The sequence below is a fragment of the Brassica napus genome, chromosome A6 (assembly GCF_020379485.1).
Source record: "Brassica napus cultivar Da-Ae chromosome A6, Da-Ae, whole genome shotgun sequence".
NCBI lineage: Eukaryota > Viridiplantae > Streptophyta > Magnoliopsida > Brassicales > Brassicaceae > Brassica > Brassica napus.
The window spans coordinates 16,240,849-16,257,416 of record NC_063439.1 but is presented as its reverse complement, the minus strand read 5'-3'; the positions used below and the strand labels follow the sequence as shown (position 1 = coordinate 16,257,416).

General features: G+C 38.0%; 1 protein-coding gene across 1 annotated transcript; it reads left to right on the top strand.

The window, feature by feature from the left end:
• Positions 1–12,077: 12,077 nt before the first annotated feature.
• LOC106351764 lies at positions 12,078–15,533 on the top strand. The gene is made up of 3 exons (XM_022688236.2): positions 12,078–13,367; positions 13,442–14,660; positions 14,832–15,533. Exons 2-3 carry the CDS (start codon positions 13,456–13,458, stop codon positions 15,073–15,075), a joined length of 1,449 nt encoding a protein of 482 aa, XP_022543957.1. The 5' UTR covers positions 12,078–13,367; positions 13,442–13,455; the 3' UTR covers positions 15,076–15,533.
• Positions 15,534–16,568: the final 1,035 nt, after the last annotated feature.

The following is a 16,568-nucleotide window of genomic DNA, read 5'->3' as shown; positions in this document are numbered from 1 at the left end:
GTAAAATTTATTCAAATGCTGATGAGGATATGAGGCGTGAAATGAGCAAATCATTTGTGAGTATCTTCTCTGTAGTCTTTCTTCTCTCATGGAGACTACAAATTTTGTGTCATTTTTTATTGACTCTCTTGCGATTTCTTTTTGTACAATGAAGAAGTGGAATCTAATGGGACAGTGTTCTCAATAGACAGGAAAGAGGTTGGAACTAAGAAAATCGAGAGCACTCCTCCTGATGGTATGTAGCTCAAGAAATGGGAGATCTGATCTGTTGTGATATATGAGTGGACTCGAAACCTTTTTGGTCTTGAGGGTCTTTTTATGGACTACGGTTGTTTCTTTTATCTGTCTCTCCATCTGATTTTTCTTTCTCATGTTACAGTCGTTGGCTAAAGCCAAGTCGTTGAAAAAGGTAAGTGAGAATGGTGTTGTACATCTGAGTTTGTTTGCCTTTACAACATATAGCTATTATGGTTAACCTGTAATCTCTTCTCATGTTTCATAAGCCGTATAAGCTGAAATAAATGAGAAAAGAGTTGGATGGTATAATGCAGGTCACATGAGATTTTGCTAATGCATCCAAAGTTTGTTTGTAACGCCCCGACCCGCCCACGGCTAATGGGCCACCCACGCCCGCTCTCTCGGCCCGTGAGCCCCATCCCGTCTGACGGTCAGTCCGTTAATTTTCTAAAGGCTCGAAATCACTGTTTACTGACCCTGCAATCACCACCCGACCTTTTCCCATGCTTTGGCCTCACTCGCACGCTATCGCGAATCACTTCCCGATAGGTCACCCATCCTTCCACTACTCCGGCTCAAGCACGCTTAACTCTGGAGTTCTTTCAGGATGTGCTCCAGAAAAAGTAAGTCAACTTTGGTGACATAGGTAGCCAAATCAATTATCTTAAGCCTTTTTCATATATCACAACTCGGGATGTTACATTGTTGATCCTAAAAGGAGATTTTGTTGTGCTTGATCTGTAAATATTACTTCTCATGCTTCACATCTGCAGGGCTGGTGGCTAAGGTGGAAAAAAATTGAAAAGGAACTTCAAAAAGGCAAACGGCTTGAACCGTGGAAACGTGTTGTGAAAGCTAGAAGGACGAACCATGGCTATGTAATCAAACACTTTCAGTAATAATATTATAATAAAGGAGTTGACACAAAGATGAATCCCGTATACCATTTATTTTGAATCCATCAGATCTCTTTATTTTTTGTAACTGTAACACCAATTCTTGATTACCGGTTGGGCTGCTTTAATTATCTTTGTTGGATAAATGATCGAAGCATTATCTGAAGGAAAGACAATAAACATTATCAGATCTTCGATACCAACAAAAAAACATATAAGTTGAGAAGGAAATCAAAGAAACATCTACACAGATACACCAAAGAACATAATGCAGACTCAACAATGATCAGATTTAAATAATGAAACTAAATCTGTGAGTAAAAAATACTGTCGTAAATTTAAATAATGAAACTAATTATGACCACCATCATTTATTAAAACTCTATTAAAAAAAATAAGTGAACATGGAATTAACGTGGTAAACGTAGTGGGCACATTATTGCAATAAAATAGCAGCTATAACCACGTGAACAATTAAACTCCTGATGAAACTCAATGTCTGGGGCGTAGCTCGTCGCCATATGCACGATGGCATGTATCCTTTTAAGCTCGGCATCGTTTCTTTCGATATAGTTCTGGATCACTGGGTCTTCCATTTGAAGATCCACATCGATGGGTCTGCAGAGGTCGTACCCCCGAGCCTGTCCTATTGGGTCATCGAACCCTGTTTGATGAAAGGTCCCCGTAGCAGATGGAGTTAGATTTTCGGAGGTCGGATGACTTGGCGTCTGGATTCGAGTTCTTGGCTCCCCAGGTCTTCCCGTACATCTGTTTTGGGATTGGATTGGAGTGCTTCGTGGACCTTGCAGCCCAGTATCTATCTCATCCAATCCGTTGTAGCTTAAGCTTCGGTGGGTCATGCCCTGCTGCGGCGGTCGTTGGAGTTTCTCCCGTGTAGCACCCGGATCGGGCGCTTGGGATCTCTGGGGTGCTAAACAATCCGGTATTTTGGGGATTCAACGTTCCCCTTAACGGGTCAAGCGGTGTTTGGTTTCTTTCTCAAGCGTTCCCGTTCGTCCTGATCCAGTCGGTCAGCGACGGTTCAATAGGCGATCTTTTGGTTGCGAGTGTCATCGATTAACGATGAGACCATTCCTCGAAGCTCGGTCACTTCTTCTCGAGTCTGGGCTAGAGGGTCGGAGATATCGGTCTAGTAGTTTGGGATCAGGTTAGATCGTCGGCAGACTTCCTTTCTCCGTGACGGTTCCAGACTCGGGCTCTGGCTCGTTCAGGGATGGAGATTCGATCTGGAATCAAATTCCGATCAATCGGGGAAAATCGATCTTGACTCGATATTCCGATCGGAGGGATTCGTTGTGTCTGGGTTGTTCTGATCGCTCCATCGGCTCCCGTTGGCCCAGTGGGTAAGGTTTTGGTTCCTGAGTCGGATCCCGTAGGATTGATGTTGTTGCCTCTCGATGTTGTGGTTCCGACGGTTTGATTAGGATCCATAGTCGCGCTTAGGAAACTTAGATCGGTTTCTTAGCAAAGATATTTTTCGTTTATCTTTCCCACAGTCGGCGCCAAAATGTAGATCCTAAAATCTACACTAAGTAGGGAAGATAAATGATGTAAGCAATGATATCTTTAGAACACAACGATGTAATCAGTTTCCAGTAGGCAAAAATGGACTTTTTTGATGAGTATGGATGAATACAATGAATGGATTGAGATCGAATGTTACAAAATGAGATTAATCAGATCAAAGACTAAAACTAGATTAAAACAAGGTCGAAGTGTGGGTGTACCTCTCTCTAGGGTTTTCCACGTCTCCCTTTCTTATGCATTGATCTCTTCTTATAACGGGCTGCTCCCGTCATCTTCGCAACCGTTCCGCGATCTCTGGATCTTTGAAGTCTCCGTCTTGAGCTCGTGTGTTCGCTATGGGCTTTAACTCTTCGTAGCCCATATCCTCGATACTGACCCATTAATGTATTGACCGAAATTGAGTCCAACAAATAGGACCTTTAGCAGATTTTTTAGGAAAATAGGATTTCAATTTCTATAAATACCATAATACCCTTAAAATTAACCAATTAATATGAAATATATTTACAATTATAATTTTTCGTAACTGATTTAATATTCAAAAAGGTAAAAATAAAAATAAAAACAAAAGAGACACATTTAAAGTAAAGGTCTCAGGTTACCCTAATTTCTTTTTTTTTATCTTGTCTTCTCCGCCGTTGCTCTTGACTCCATCCATGGCGATTTAGGGTTCTTAGAGTGAATCCTTGTTCTTCATCAGTGTTTTGTCAAACCTTTCGTCTCTAACCTCGTTTTCGTCATCGACCTCTTCGTTCTCACACACAAAACAACGAAATCAAAGTGTTCTTGCTCGACAAGTTTCGTCAGACGGTTCATTACGAAATCGAAGTGGTCTTCCATCAATTTCATCAAACTCTCACGTTTCTTCACACTAGGTATGCGATTTCTTCTATTGATTCTCTTAACCCTAGTTTTTTTAAACCGATTTGTCATTTTTCTTAAACTAAATTAGTTCTATGGGTTGATTAATCAATTTATACACTACGATTAAGTCATGCGCGTTACTGTTTTTGATATGTATTTGTAGAGTATCGATTTAGGTTTTTGGAAAGGGAGAAAATTCGGGTCTTGAAATATTAGACTAGTTGTTGTCCGATTGTAATGTTAAACATGTAGGTATGTCTTTGTTTGTTTGTGCTCTCATTACAATCTTTTTTTTTCTTTAATTATAGGTATGTCTAGTTACCAAAGCAGTTTTTTAAGGAGGGTGAGAAGATCCAAGTGACTCAGATCAATAACAACTGCATGATGGTATGTTATATCAAAAGGTTGGAGGAAGTGAAGAAAGATCGAGTTTTTTCTCAGATTTTTAAGTTGTACGAGAATGGTTTGGGGTACTCTAGCAAATATTGAATATACAAGGAAGTTTTGTTTTGTTAAATACCCAGGATAGATCTACGTATAATACTTAGTATCCGTTTTCTAGCTAAGTAGATGACCATAGTGAGTATTCTATCCACAGTTAGAACATAAAATAAAATATGATTCCACTATTTTGAAAAAAAAAAATTTAAACATGTAAATAGTCATACTTATGTTTCCAATCGCTTTCATATATTTTTTTATTATTATAATTTAGTTTACTATTTTTTCCATTACATAAGGGTGACCTGTCCAAAATAACCTACAATATACAAATTTCTAAAGAGACAAACAAAAGTTCAAAGTGTTCTTTTTTTTTTTCCAATTTTCCTTTTTCTTAAGAGACAATTGGGAAAAAGATAAATTCTCAACTTAGATTTGTCCCAACCGGATTTGTAGAAGATTATTTAGTTAAGTTGGATTTATATTCCTTTAATACCATTATACTCTTCAATTAACCTAATTAATTTTGATTAATCATATTATATTTAAATTTTTATAAAAAAGGGAAAAAAGTAAAAAAAAAAAATCGTGAGAGAGGCAAAACCACTTAAGTTCCGCGTTTTACCCTAATTTCTGGTTTCACTTTACTCCTCTTCTCCATCGAAACCTTCAAGCCATATCAATGGTGATTTAATGTGAGAACCCTTGTTTCTCTGTCTCTAATCCGAAATCATAGAGTTTTTCGTATCTAGTCTCGTTTTTGTCTTCCTTCTCTTTTTCTCAGACACGAATCAACGAATTGGAGATTTGTTCTTCCTCTACGGGTTTCGTCGGACGGTCTTCTTCTTTCTGTACGAGTTTCGTCGGATGTTCCCTTCACACTTTGTATCATCAATTTCATCAAAATCTCACGTTTCTAAACACTAAGTTTGCGATTACATATTTTGATTCTCTTAACCCTAGATTTCTTAAACCCGATTTGTCTTCTTTCTTAAACTAAAATTAGTTATATGGGTTGTTTACTCTTCTTATACACTAAAATTAAGTGATGCATATTATTATTTTTTTGTAAAGGATCGACTTAGGTTCTTTTGTAAGAGGGAAAATTTGACAAAGAGCTTATATTCATGTTACACATGTACACTAGTTGTCTGATTGTAATGTTTGTTGTTCTGTGAAATATGAGAAATAGGTGGAACATAAGTTCTGAAATACACAGATTGTAGAATTAAAAGTATGTTGTAGAACTAAAAGTACGTTTATGTTCTTTCTTTGTTTGTGCTCTCATTACAATTTTTTTTCTTTGATTGTAGGTATTTCTCAGGCGTTACAAAAGCGGCTTACAGCTGCAGGATGGTATGTTATATGAAAAGGTTGGAAGAATGGCTGCCAAAGGAGTTGAATGCGATACTAGTCTCTCACTTAAGGAGTTGGTTGACTGGGAAGATGATGGTGGTTTCTGGAGGAGAGTGGTGAGGAGAAAAGAGGGAATTTGTATCTTATACATGTGGAAGAGGCACAAGAAGGCTGTTAAGAAGTGGAGTATGCTGATCGAATAAGGCTGGTGTATCTTTGCATCATCGTTTGTATGGTTTACGCGAGATATGAGAAGGCTAATATCCCCCTCAAGTACATCAAATTGGTGATGGATCTTGAGAAGGTTTGAAAGTATCCTTGGGGAGTTGCTGCTTTTGACCTTCTCTACGTGTCAATAGCTAAAACACGTGGCAAACTGAAGGAGAAGGTTATGTGATAGTTGGCTTTTCTTACACCTTGCAGATTTGGGCATTGAAAGCGGTACCAAAAATTGGAAAGCTCTGTGGAAGAAAACTGGACAAATGATTTAAGAATGGTCATAGATGCATAAACTGGACCGGAGCTGCAAAGATTTCATACGAGGAGATCATTCGGTTGAAGAACATTTTTGCATCCGAGGTAATTATTCCTATTTAAGATGAATGCATCCGGTTTGAAATGAGTGTTTAAATCTAACTTTGTTTACCGTTCTTGTGTAGGATGACATCTATCCATACATCTCATGGACATGGAATTATGATGTTGTTGAAAATGCTGATTTTCGCAGAAAAGATGAGGTGGAGGATGATAGAATCAAGGTTCTCAAGAGGATGATAATGACTAAGAATGACTTTAATGATCATACTTGGGATTTCAAAGACACACCAGAGTTTTCTTTGGGCTTGATGACAAAGAAGGAGAGGATGATGAAGTAGTTGAGAATAATGAAGAAGCTGGGATTGATGAAGAAGCTGGGAGTGATGAAGACTTTAGAACTCCAAGAGGATCAACGAACATAGGGTCGACAGCTAGAAATGGAATGAACAGGATCCCAGACCGTGGAATGAAAAAAAAAGAATCATAAGGTTCTCTCTACTAGACCACAACATGCACCGTTTAATGAAGATATGAAGGCTTTTGCCGCGCAGTTGTTTCAGCAGAATTTCTTTGTAATGCAAGAGAGGCTACATAAACAGATGGGTGAAAATTTTGAGAAAATTCAGTATGAACTTAAAGATTTACTTAAGGATGCAAGCATTGAAGCTGAGCATGGAGAGATATCGACGAGCAAGCCATCGCCTAGCAAGCTATTGCCGAGGAGGTTCAAACGCTTGGTAAAGAACCCTTAGTCTTCATCACTCTCTGAAATGTTGTTTTGGCTTGTTTATTGTATGGTTTGCATGTATGTTTGTGTTAGTGTTGTCTATGTATCAGCATGGAATGTGATATGTTTTATATTGTCTCGTTTTGGAAGTGTGTTTGGGTTGTAAGTGCCTTGTTTGAAATTTATGTAATGGTTGTGAACTTTTTTTATAATTAATCATATGAGCTATGTGTAAGATATTCATGTAATGGACGTTAGTTTATAAGTTTTTTTAATGTATTTCTTATGTATTTTGAATTAACAGGATGTGAATTTGAGTCAAGCAGATGATATCAACGAATGGATATGTACCCAAGGCCTTGAAGGGCTTTCTCAGTCCTCGTACGTACCAGGGTTTGATCCATCGCAGACTAATAAGGACAACGAACCAAATGATTGGTGGACTCCAATGACTACTGTCCAAAACTACCAAAAGTTGAACCAATGCAAGAAACTACAGCTCCAACACCGACAAAGTGGGAGAAATGGTCTAAATAACCAAGCAAGAAACTTGAGTTTAGTGATTCACCAATGGCGGAAGATGGTTCTCCGCAGTCGTCACTGTATTATTTCACCGAAGAATCATGGAATAGATTCACAAAATAGTCTATGAATCAATAGCTCTAAGGATTGTTCATACGGCCTTTAATTTGACCGTAGCTCAGAGGATAATATGTGCTGGAAAATGGCTTGGAGACAAGGTATTGATTTTCTTATACAAGTTTGAATGGTCGTATCTTCGTAACACATTTTTGATGGTGCATTGGTTTATTTTCCTTGTGAATATTTAGGAAATAGATGCAATGATTTATATATGGCGAGAGAATACATATTTGAGGCGTTGGAGTATAAACCGTGTTGCTTTCATTAGCGCCATGTTCTGCCTCCAGATCGAGACTTCATACCGCAAGTTTGTGGTTAACAAAACAGCCTACAAATTGCCCAATCTTCTTCTTGCTTATGGGAGAGAAGAGCTTGCCGCTCATGGGCGCACTGATAAAGTCTGAGGTGTCGATGTTGATCGTCTCTACTTTCCTTTGTTTGTAAATGGTAATAATCATTGTTTCCTTTACACTTCTCCATTTACATATCTATATTTACAAATTTAGTAATGTTCTATGCAGGTAATCACTGGATTTTTATCTGCGTTAACATCATTGAAAAGAAAGTAGAAGTCTTTAATTGCTTGCGGAGAAAGAATAGGAAATCCATAGAGAAATTTGCTGCTAGGATTATTAGGATACTGAAGGCCGCTGGGCCACCTGAAAACAAGAAGAAACTACTCCTCTCATAATATTCGATCATAGAGGTACATATGAAGTCCATATTGAACAAGTCTTGTGCTGATTGCAGGGTATACACACTCAAACACTTGGAATGGCACCTGCATGGTATCGACCTCAGTTTAGGGGATGGCAAAATTATCCTGGTTTGCCGACAGAAGATTGCTTTAGATATATGGAAGGTTGCACATGATCCCATTTTAATCCAGCTTATGGCACAACATGTGCCTTCGGAGTATGAGACTTCTGATGTCTTTGACATCGAAGAAGACTTTCGTGTGTTTGGTTAATATTGTGACAATAATCTAGTTTGATTTTTCTAAGAGTTATGTGACAAAACACTTGTTTAGTTTTCTAGGAATTTGTGGTTTTCTTTTGCATGAAAGATTTGCTATAATCAATCTTTACCCTAAACTACTAAACATGATGTTACTACATCATAAACCCCAAACAAACCCTAGCTAGAGAAGCAAAATCCCAAAAAAAATGACTAAACCCTAAACAAACCCTAATTGAACCCTAAACGCACCATGTACATAAGAACCTTATACTTTAAACTCTTATCATTTGTGATGACAATGACATGTATTTGTGATAGTCACTAATTATGTACATTTGTCTTCATTTTTGCTTCATGTATTTACACTATTTTAGAGGATTTGAGGTGAAAGTACAAACGTCTAGTAGTAGGTCTTACAAGATTATTTGTGAAATTTTATTGATCTACCTTAGGTACAATACATGTTATATGGGTATTTGAACGTCGTTGTTTTTGTTTATTTTTTTACTTAATCCCTTTTCTTCCTCATTCTTTCACGACAGAGAGAAACCCAAGAGAGAAACTTGGAGATCAACTCAATCATTCCTTCGGTCAATTCTTCGTCTGATACAAGATACCAACTCGCCAAAAAACGCAGAATTCCCACAAGATGCAATTGCGGTGAGGCAGCGGCTCTTTTCACTTCAAAAATAATTAAAAATCCGGGAAGATAATTTCATAGTTGTCCGATGGGAGTTGAGAAGGTCAGTCATATAATCATATAACCTTGTCTTTGTTTCAATTTTACTTTTTGTTGGATGTTAATGATGAAAGATAAAACCCACTTGTTCAAATGGACTGGTCAGTTGTTGAGGAAATTGAGGACTTGCATGAACTGGTTGACGTGCTGCTCATTGACAATTCCCAGTTTCAGAATTCAATGAGAGCTTGTGAGACATTGCTAAAACTCCATGAGAATAGAACTGAAGAGATGGCAAATGCAATTGCATGTTGTGAAGAGAAGACCATCGAATGCATTAGAGAATTAATGATCATAAAAGCTTTGTTTGTGTGTTGTTTGGTGATAGTCTGCATGTACCTTACCTATGCATGATGGTCATAGTCTGCCTCAGTTGGTTGTTCTGTTTTTTCCAATGAAGTGTAAGACTATGTTTCTTGGTGATTATCATCGAGTAGAACAAAAAATGTTACAAAAACAAACTATCAAATACCAAGATCAATTTGATTCAAGAATGTTGCAAATACAAGATTGTCAAATAGTTTTTGAACACAGAATACCAATAGAGTAATAAGAAAATAACAGAGAACAAAGAACATAGAACACACACAACACACTAAATAGGTATATCACATGTTCCTCTCTTGTGTCCTTTCATACCACACTGGCTGCACTTGTGCTTTTTGTTCTTACTTGATCTTTGAGAAGATCTAATATTGTCTTGTACTGTTTCATACCTTCTCTTTCCTGGTCTACCAACACACTTTCTTGTCTCCGGTTGTAAAACCTTCGCAAGTTTAACCCAACTGGGACATGCCATTCAGACTCTGGAGATGTTATTGGGTTAATGGATTCTGCATAGGCAGTTCTCCATGTTGCAGTGGTATAGACGCCATCAGTAAATCTATGTACTTCCATATATGTGTCAAAAAAACAGAGACCTAATAATGTCTATATGCTGCTAAATACCGAATTAAATAGGTGCCAAGATAATGTGTTTATACTCCATACCTCGTGAATAAATTGCAGGAATGGCATCCTGCATGGTATTTTTCCTGAAATCCTTTTGCCTTCACAATTTTCCTATCAATCTTTTCTCCACCTGAACCGTTAAATGATCAATATGCTTCGAGCTTAACATGCCACACTCGTAGAACCATCGGGTTAACATTTCTCTTATACTATCTAGCAAATGAATAAATGGACATTGTCTAGGTGATCTTAGAACTGTATTTATCGACTATGCAGGGTTAGTGGTCCTAATGTCATACCTGGATCGAAGGACGAGAGAACGAGCCCATTTTCTCACATCAGCCTCTTGTTGATATCTTCCAAGTGCATGACTTATATCAACAATTTCGGTGAAATGTTCCTGAAATTCAGTGAACCTATATGCCCGTAAAGCCTTTTCGACCAAGGCAGTCAATCCATTTGTCTTGAAAAATTTAACCACATTGGTAAATAAGTGGTGAATGTAAATTTCATGTCATGATTGAGGGTGGACAGTCCCAATCGCTTTAGCAATTGACGCATTTCTATCTGACACAAAAGCTAAGCCTTTACTATCAGCAATAACCACATTCAGCTGTCTAAAGAACGACTTCCATGAATCTTCATTCTCTAAATTAATAACTCCAAATGCAATCAGATACATATTAGAATTACCATCTATAGCTGTAGCAACAAGTAGAACTCCTTCGTATTTAGTTTTCATAAAAGTTTCATCAACAGCAATCACCCTACGCATTGCACTACATAATCCTCTAACTGATTTTCCAAACGACAGAAATAGATACATGAATCTCCCATCCTTATTAGTATTTAATGTATCGGCTTTAAATTTAGAATATAAAATAAAAGATTCAAATATTAAGAAATGGTGGTAAAGACGAGAGAAAGGAAAAGATGAGAAAAAGATGTTTGAGGATGAAAAAAAGAGTAATTCAAAAAGAATGCAAAGGAAAAAATGCAATGAGTTTCTATGAAAATTTCAATTTCTCCATCAAATTGAGTAAGTTTTAAAACCAAAGTTGTATTATGAAAAGAAAAAAGAATGAATTGTTTTCTTACAGAAAAAATTGTAGGTGAAAAAAATAATAAGAGGAAAGAGGGTGTAGGAAGAAAGAAGTGGGGTATGAGGAAGAGCCAACACCTTCCCTACCCCCACATCTCATCGTGTAATCTTGAAATGACCCATCTAAAAATTATTTTAGTTTTGAATTTTTTTTACTGCAAAAGATTAAGCTAATTACCTTAATGCCCTTAACCCTACTGTATACAACAATTGACTCTGATTTTCTTATTCTCTTCTTTTCTTCTTCTCTTTCTCTTCTCTCTGCGGTGGCGTCTCTCTCTTTCCCCAACTCCTTTCTATCTAGAAACTGTTCTTCTGTTTCTTTTTTCTTCTTCAATCCTTCGTAAAACTTATCCATAGCCACTCAATCTGATGAAAGAATTGAAGAAAACGGTGAAGAAGATGAAGGAATTGAAGGTGATAGAAACAACATCAATGGCGATTATTCCTATGGTTCAACATATGCACTTCAAAACTCCTTCTTCTAGCGCTTCACATCAATGGTGATTCTTCCTCTTCTCGAGTTTTTATTGTCCTCATGTTTTCGATTTAGGGTTCTAAATTATGATTAAGGGTTTTGTATGATTAGGGTTCTTCTTGTTCTCTATAGATCTGGATTTTTTATGATTTTGGGATTTTATTGTTCTTGTTCCCCCTTTGCAAAGTATGTTTCGTGTTTTTTATTTATTTTCTTCAGATCTGGATCCAGTATAACTCTGTATTACTAACTCAGTCGAATTTGGTATAACTAACTCAGTACTACTTGGTATTATGCAGTATAACTAGTAGAACTTAGTCAAACTCGGTATAACTAACTTAGTAGTAGTACTAGTAGTACTTAGTAGTACTTAGTAGTACTTAGTAGTACTAGTAGTACTTAGTAGTACTTAGTAGTAGTAGTAGTACTCAGTATAATCGGTATAACTCGGTATAACTACACTTGGTAGTACTCATTATAACTAATTATAATCTGGTATAACTACACTCAGTAGTACTAAGTATAACTCAGTATGACTCGGTATAACTACATTCAGTAGTACTCGGTATAACTCAGTATAACTTAACATTAATATTACCCAGTAAAACGAAGTATAACTCAGTACAACTAAGTAAAACTATACAGTATAATGCAGTATCCAAAATTTGAAAATTTTAAAAATTTGAAAATATAAAAATTTATTGAAATTTGAATTTCGAATTTTTTCTGATTTAAATTAATAATTTTGAAAATACAAAGGGTAAAATCGGATATTCATGTTTCATTAAAGCAATAGGGGTATAGGAGATTTAAGAGGCCCATAGGAGATTGGCTCTACCACAAGTGGGGGGCAATAGAGAAGTTGGCTCGAGGAAGAAGAGGTGAGGTAGGAGAAAAAAATTGTTAGAGAAGAAGGGAAGAATCATAGGTGGAAAAGAAAGAGAGTACGAAGAGAAGGAAAGAAGGTGTAAGAAGAAAGAGGTGTGGTATGAAGAAGAGGTGAGGTAGGAGGAAATAAATTGTTAAAGGAGAGAGGAAGAATCATAGGTGGAACCGTGAAAGAGAAAGAGAGTACGAAGAGAGAGAGAGAGTGAAAGTAAGAATAGGAAACTCATGGCACACAATCTATAATAATTTACACTTCCATTAAATCAAGTGCAGTTTCGTAATTTTGGTTAGGTTTGAGGGTATTAAGCTAAATGTCTCTTAATATAAATGACCAAAATTATTTACGTAAAATTATTTCTATAAATGCTTAAAAAACATATACCAAGTGTGTATAATAAAATCAAAATAAATGTGAATAAAGAATAAATGATTTTGGTTTCTAGTTACAAACGACTATAAATCTAAAACTAAGCAAGAAATATCATTTATGATAACTCTTAAAAATCAAAATCAATTGATTATGCTTTGTATTTGGTTGAACCGGGTTTTGTGATTAATCCAAGTCATCGATTTTGTATGGGTTTTGGCTGTTTAAATCAAATCTGAGTTTTAATCGAAGCCGGACTTGGTTTAGTTAATTGTTCAACTGGTCCGGTTATCAAAACACTGGGCTCACTAAAAGCATGTTCTCCCAAATAAACCGCGTTACATAGTAAGTCGATCCTTCTAAAGTCAATTAACTGTTACCATTTCTACCCGTGGATTAAAAATCTAATCTCTTCTTTTCTCGAAATAGCACGCGCCTATTTTGATGTTGCAACCGGCTATATTCGGTAACAAATTTATTTTCCTTTTAAAAGAATTTACTAACTTTTCTGTTCTTTTCTTGACTGTATATAAATTCGAAAAGTATTCTGCGTTCCTAACAAATTTCAGGAGCTCAAGCCTCTGAATTCGTTTGACCTCACAACCAGAATTTTCTCGAGAAAACGTACCCAGAAGTAAGCTTTCTCCATCTCTCTTTCTGCATCTCATAGTTTTGATTTTTCACCATTTTATTATCATGTTTTTATAGCTTTCCTAGAAGAAATGGAGGTAAATGTAGCCACATCCACGCCTTTTCATTGGTCAGGACGCCATGCGGCAATGCCTAAGTGTCAGTCTTTGTCACAAACCATAAACTCCTCAAAACGTCGCCGTTATTGTAGAAGAGATGTATATACATCTGTAGTAGGAGGAGGAGGAGGATCTTTATCATGCCAAACTAGATTGAACCCTTCGACTTTTCTTGGAACCGAATCTGGGAAAGTTCACTGGTCCAAATCATGTGAGCTTTTGAAATTCACAAAGAACAGAACAGGCATGCAGAAACATTATCCTTTACGTAGAGTTTGCAGTGCGAGCTTCAGTTTCTTCTCAGACCAAGATTTCTCCACCAAGATGCAAGAATTAGCATTACAGTTCAAGATCGCAGGCGAAGAAGAAGACCTAGAGAGAAATAAGCACCAATCAGAAAGAATCCACGACAAGGTAAAGCTACTACAGGAGTCTGTTCCAGGTTTAGCTTTGTTGGAGGCTCCAGGGATAGAGATGGTTAACCATTCTAGCATTAAACGGAAAGCAAACAGTGTTGATTTACCCCTCTCCCTTAGAATGATTAAGAGGAAGCTACAAGAACAAGCTCTCAAAGAAGCTAGCGAATCTAATAGCTCTTCTATCTACAAAGCTTTCTCTTCTATGGTCTTCATGATCGATGAGCTCCATAGCTTTGTGTTGCAGACTAAGGAGACTATCTTCTACGAAGAAGACCTACAAGGTGTTGTTAAGAAGGATATGCACGCTTCATTTCTGTGGATTTTCCAAAGCGTCTTCTCTCAAACCCCTACTTTGATGGTATATGTGATGATCCTGTTGGCGAATTTCACTGTGCATTCAGTTGCATCAAATCTAGCTATACCAGCATCACCCGTTACTAAAGGCCAAGATCAGATGCATCAAAGGTTTGAGTCTACATTATTAGGTCATGTAGTAAGTGGCCATTTTGATAAGATCTCCCGCTTACAAGAGATAAGAGAAGATGAGCTGAGTCTGTGGAATTCAATAGTGGAAGAAGCTGATCAAATGCAAGACTCCCCTGTGGTTCGTGACATGAGACTGAATGAAAGGACTGAATTGGACGATTATGCTAGGACAGAGTCTTTATATGAGATAAGTTTGGTTCAAGAACCAAACAACCATTTACTCTTAGCTAACTACGCTCAGTTCCTTTACCTCATCTCTCAAGACTACGACAGGTGATATGTCCTTTACCTATTCCTGCATTTAACATTCAATAATTATAAATATGTCCTAGTGTGTAAAGTATAACCTTGTGGTGCTTGACTCATTGAGGATTAAAATGTGTGTATATACCTTAAACATAGCATAAGTAACTTAAAAATGATGTTTTCTTTTGGATGTCCCAGAGTGGAGAAATGCTTCAAGAAAGCCATTGAGTCAGAAGAAGTAGACGCGGAAACATACAGCAAATATGCAGTCTTTCAATGGAAAGTTCTGAACGATCTATGGGCGGCTGAGGAGAATTTTCTAGAAGCCATATCAGCAGACCCTACAAACTCTTTCTACGCTGCTAACTACGCTAATTTCCTCTGGCAAACCGGTGGCGAGGAAACGTGTTACCCCCTCGAATCTTCTGATTCTCCTCAGTAATTCGCTTGAGACGCTAGAAACCAGAGAATGGCAATGTGAATGGTGGGGATTTGTTAGTAGAGATTTGCAGTAACAGACAACGGCAAGACTTAGGTAGAGGAAAAAAGAAACATGAAAATTGTAAGTAGTGTTTGTGACAGAAACATTACTTCTATTTTTGTCCCATGCTTTTGCCTTTGTTATCACTTAGAAGTCAATTAGCACATGATGTAGATTCAAACCTAACACTTACGATTGTGCTTTTTGGTGAAATAGTAACTGAGCATATTTCTAACTTCTGTAATTTAACGAGGCCACAATTGATATAGGATTCATACGTATTAACTCACTGACAGAACAAGAAAATGTTAAATCCAAGGTATGTTATTGATAAAGAACATTACTCTGTATAACATGAAAGTACTTTCTTTATTATCCTCTCAGTACTCAATACAAGTACTAAGCCTAAATCTCATAAGAGATTCCCAATTACAACTCATCAAATGGCCAAAGTTTACAAATGACTCAACTACAGTCTTTATACTCGATACTTCACTCTACACTTCATAACGACCATAACCGATTCTGTTATAGTCACATCTTCTTATCAAGATACGTAGATCTTCTTATCAAGATACTCAGATCAGTCTACCAGCTGATCCGCAGCTCCATGTTGGGGTTAAAAACGGTTACGACGGAATTACCACCCGAAAATCCTCGGAGATCGTATTTCCGAAAGAGATAGTAAAAAGAAGGATATAACTTTCGTAAAATATAACCAATACAAAGTTTTTACGAAGAAGTATCCTTGAAGATTCAAACCAAACAAAACAAGCTCGGTCGTTGCGTAATTACTGCGCATACACGCCGTCCGGTCGCTACGTAGCAACCAAGTCCGGGCCGATATCGGCCGCTGCATAGCGACCGAACGTCCGACCCACTCGGTCGCTACGTAGCGACTGAGCGCTCGTCCCGCTCGGTCGCTACGTAGCGACCAAGCGTTCGTCCCGCTCGGTCGCTATGTAGCGACCAAGCGTTCGTCCCGCTCGGTCGCTACGTAGCGACCGAGCGATCATCCCGCTCGGTCGCTACGTAGCGACCGAGTGCTCGTCCCGCTCGGTCGCTACGTAGCGACCGAGCTCGAGCCGAGCGCAGCGACCGAGCGGGACGAGCGCTCGGTCGCTACGTAGCGACCGAGCTCGAGCCGAAGCTTGGTCGCTACGTAGCGACCGAACGCTCGTCCTGCTCGGTCGCTACGTAGCGACCGAACGCTCGTCCCGCTCGGTCGCTACGTAGCGACCGAGCGCTCGTTCCGCTCGGTCGCTATGTAGCGACCGGGCTCGAGCCGAAGTTCGGTCGCTGTGTAGCGATTGAACTCTTCCGAACATCGATACGACACCAATCCATGCATTCTCGTCAAACCTTCGAATGCTATCTCCCGAAGACCGTAGCAAGCTCAGTCCATGTTTTCCGCTATTCTAACTCATCGATCAAACTTCGCGGATTAGAAACCT

Coding starts and splice junctions, on each gene's coding strand:
- LOC106351764 (XM_022688236.2), top strand. CDS start 13,456: ATGGAGGTAAATGTAGCCACATCCACGCCTTTTCATTGGTCAGGACGC. Junction 14,661..14,831: donor ATCTCTCAAGACTACGACAG/GTGATATGTCCT, acceptor TGGATGTCCCAG/AGTGGAGAAATGCTTCAAGA.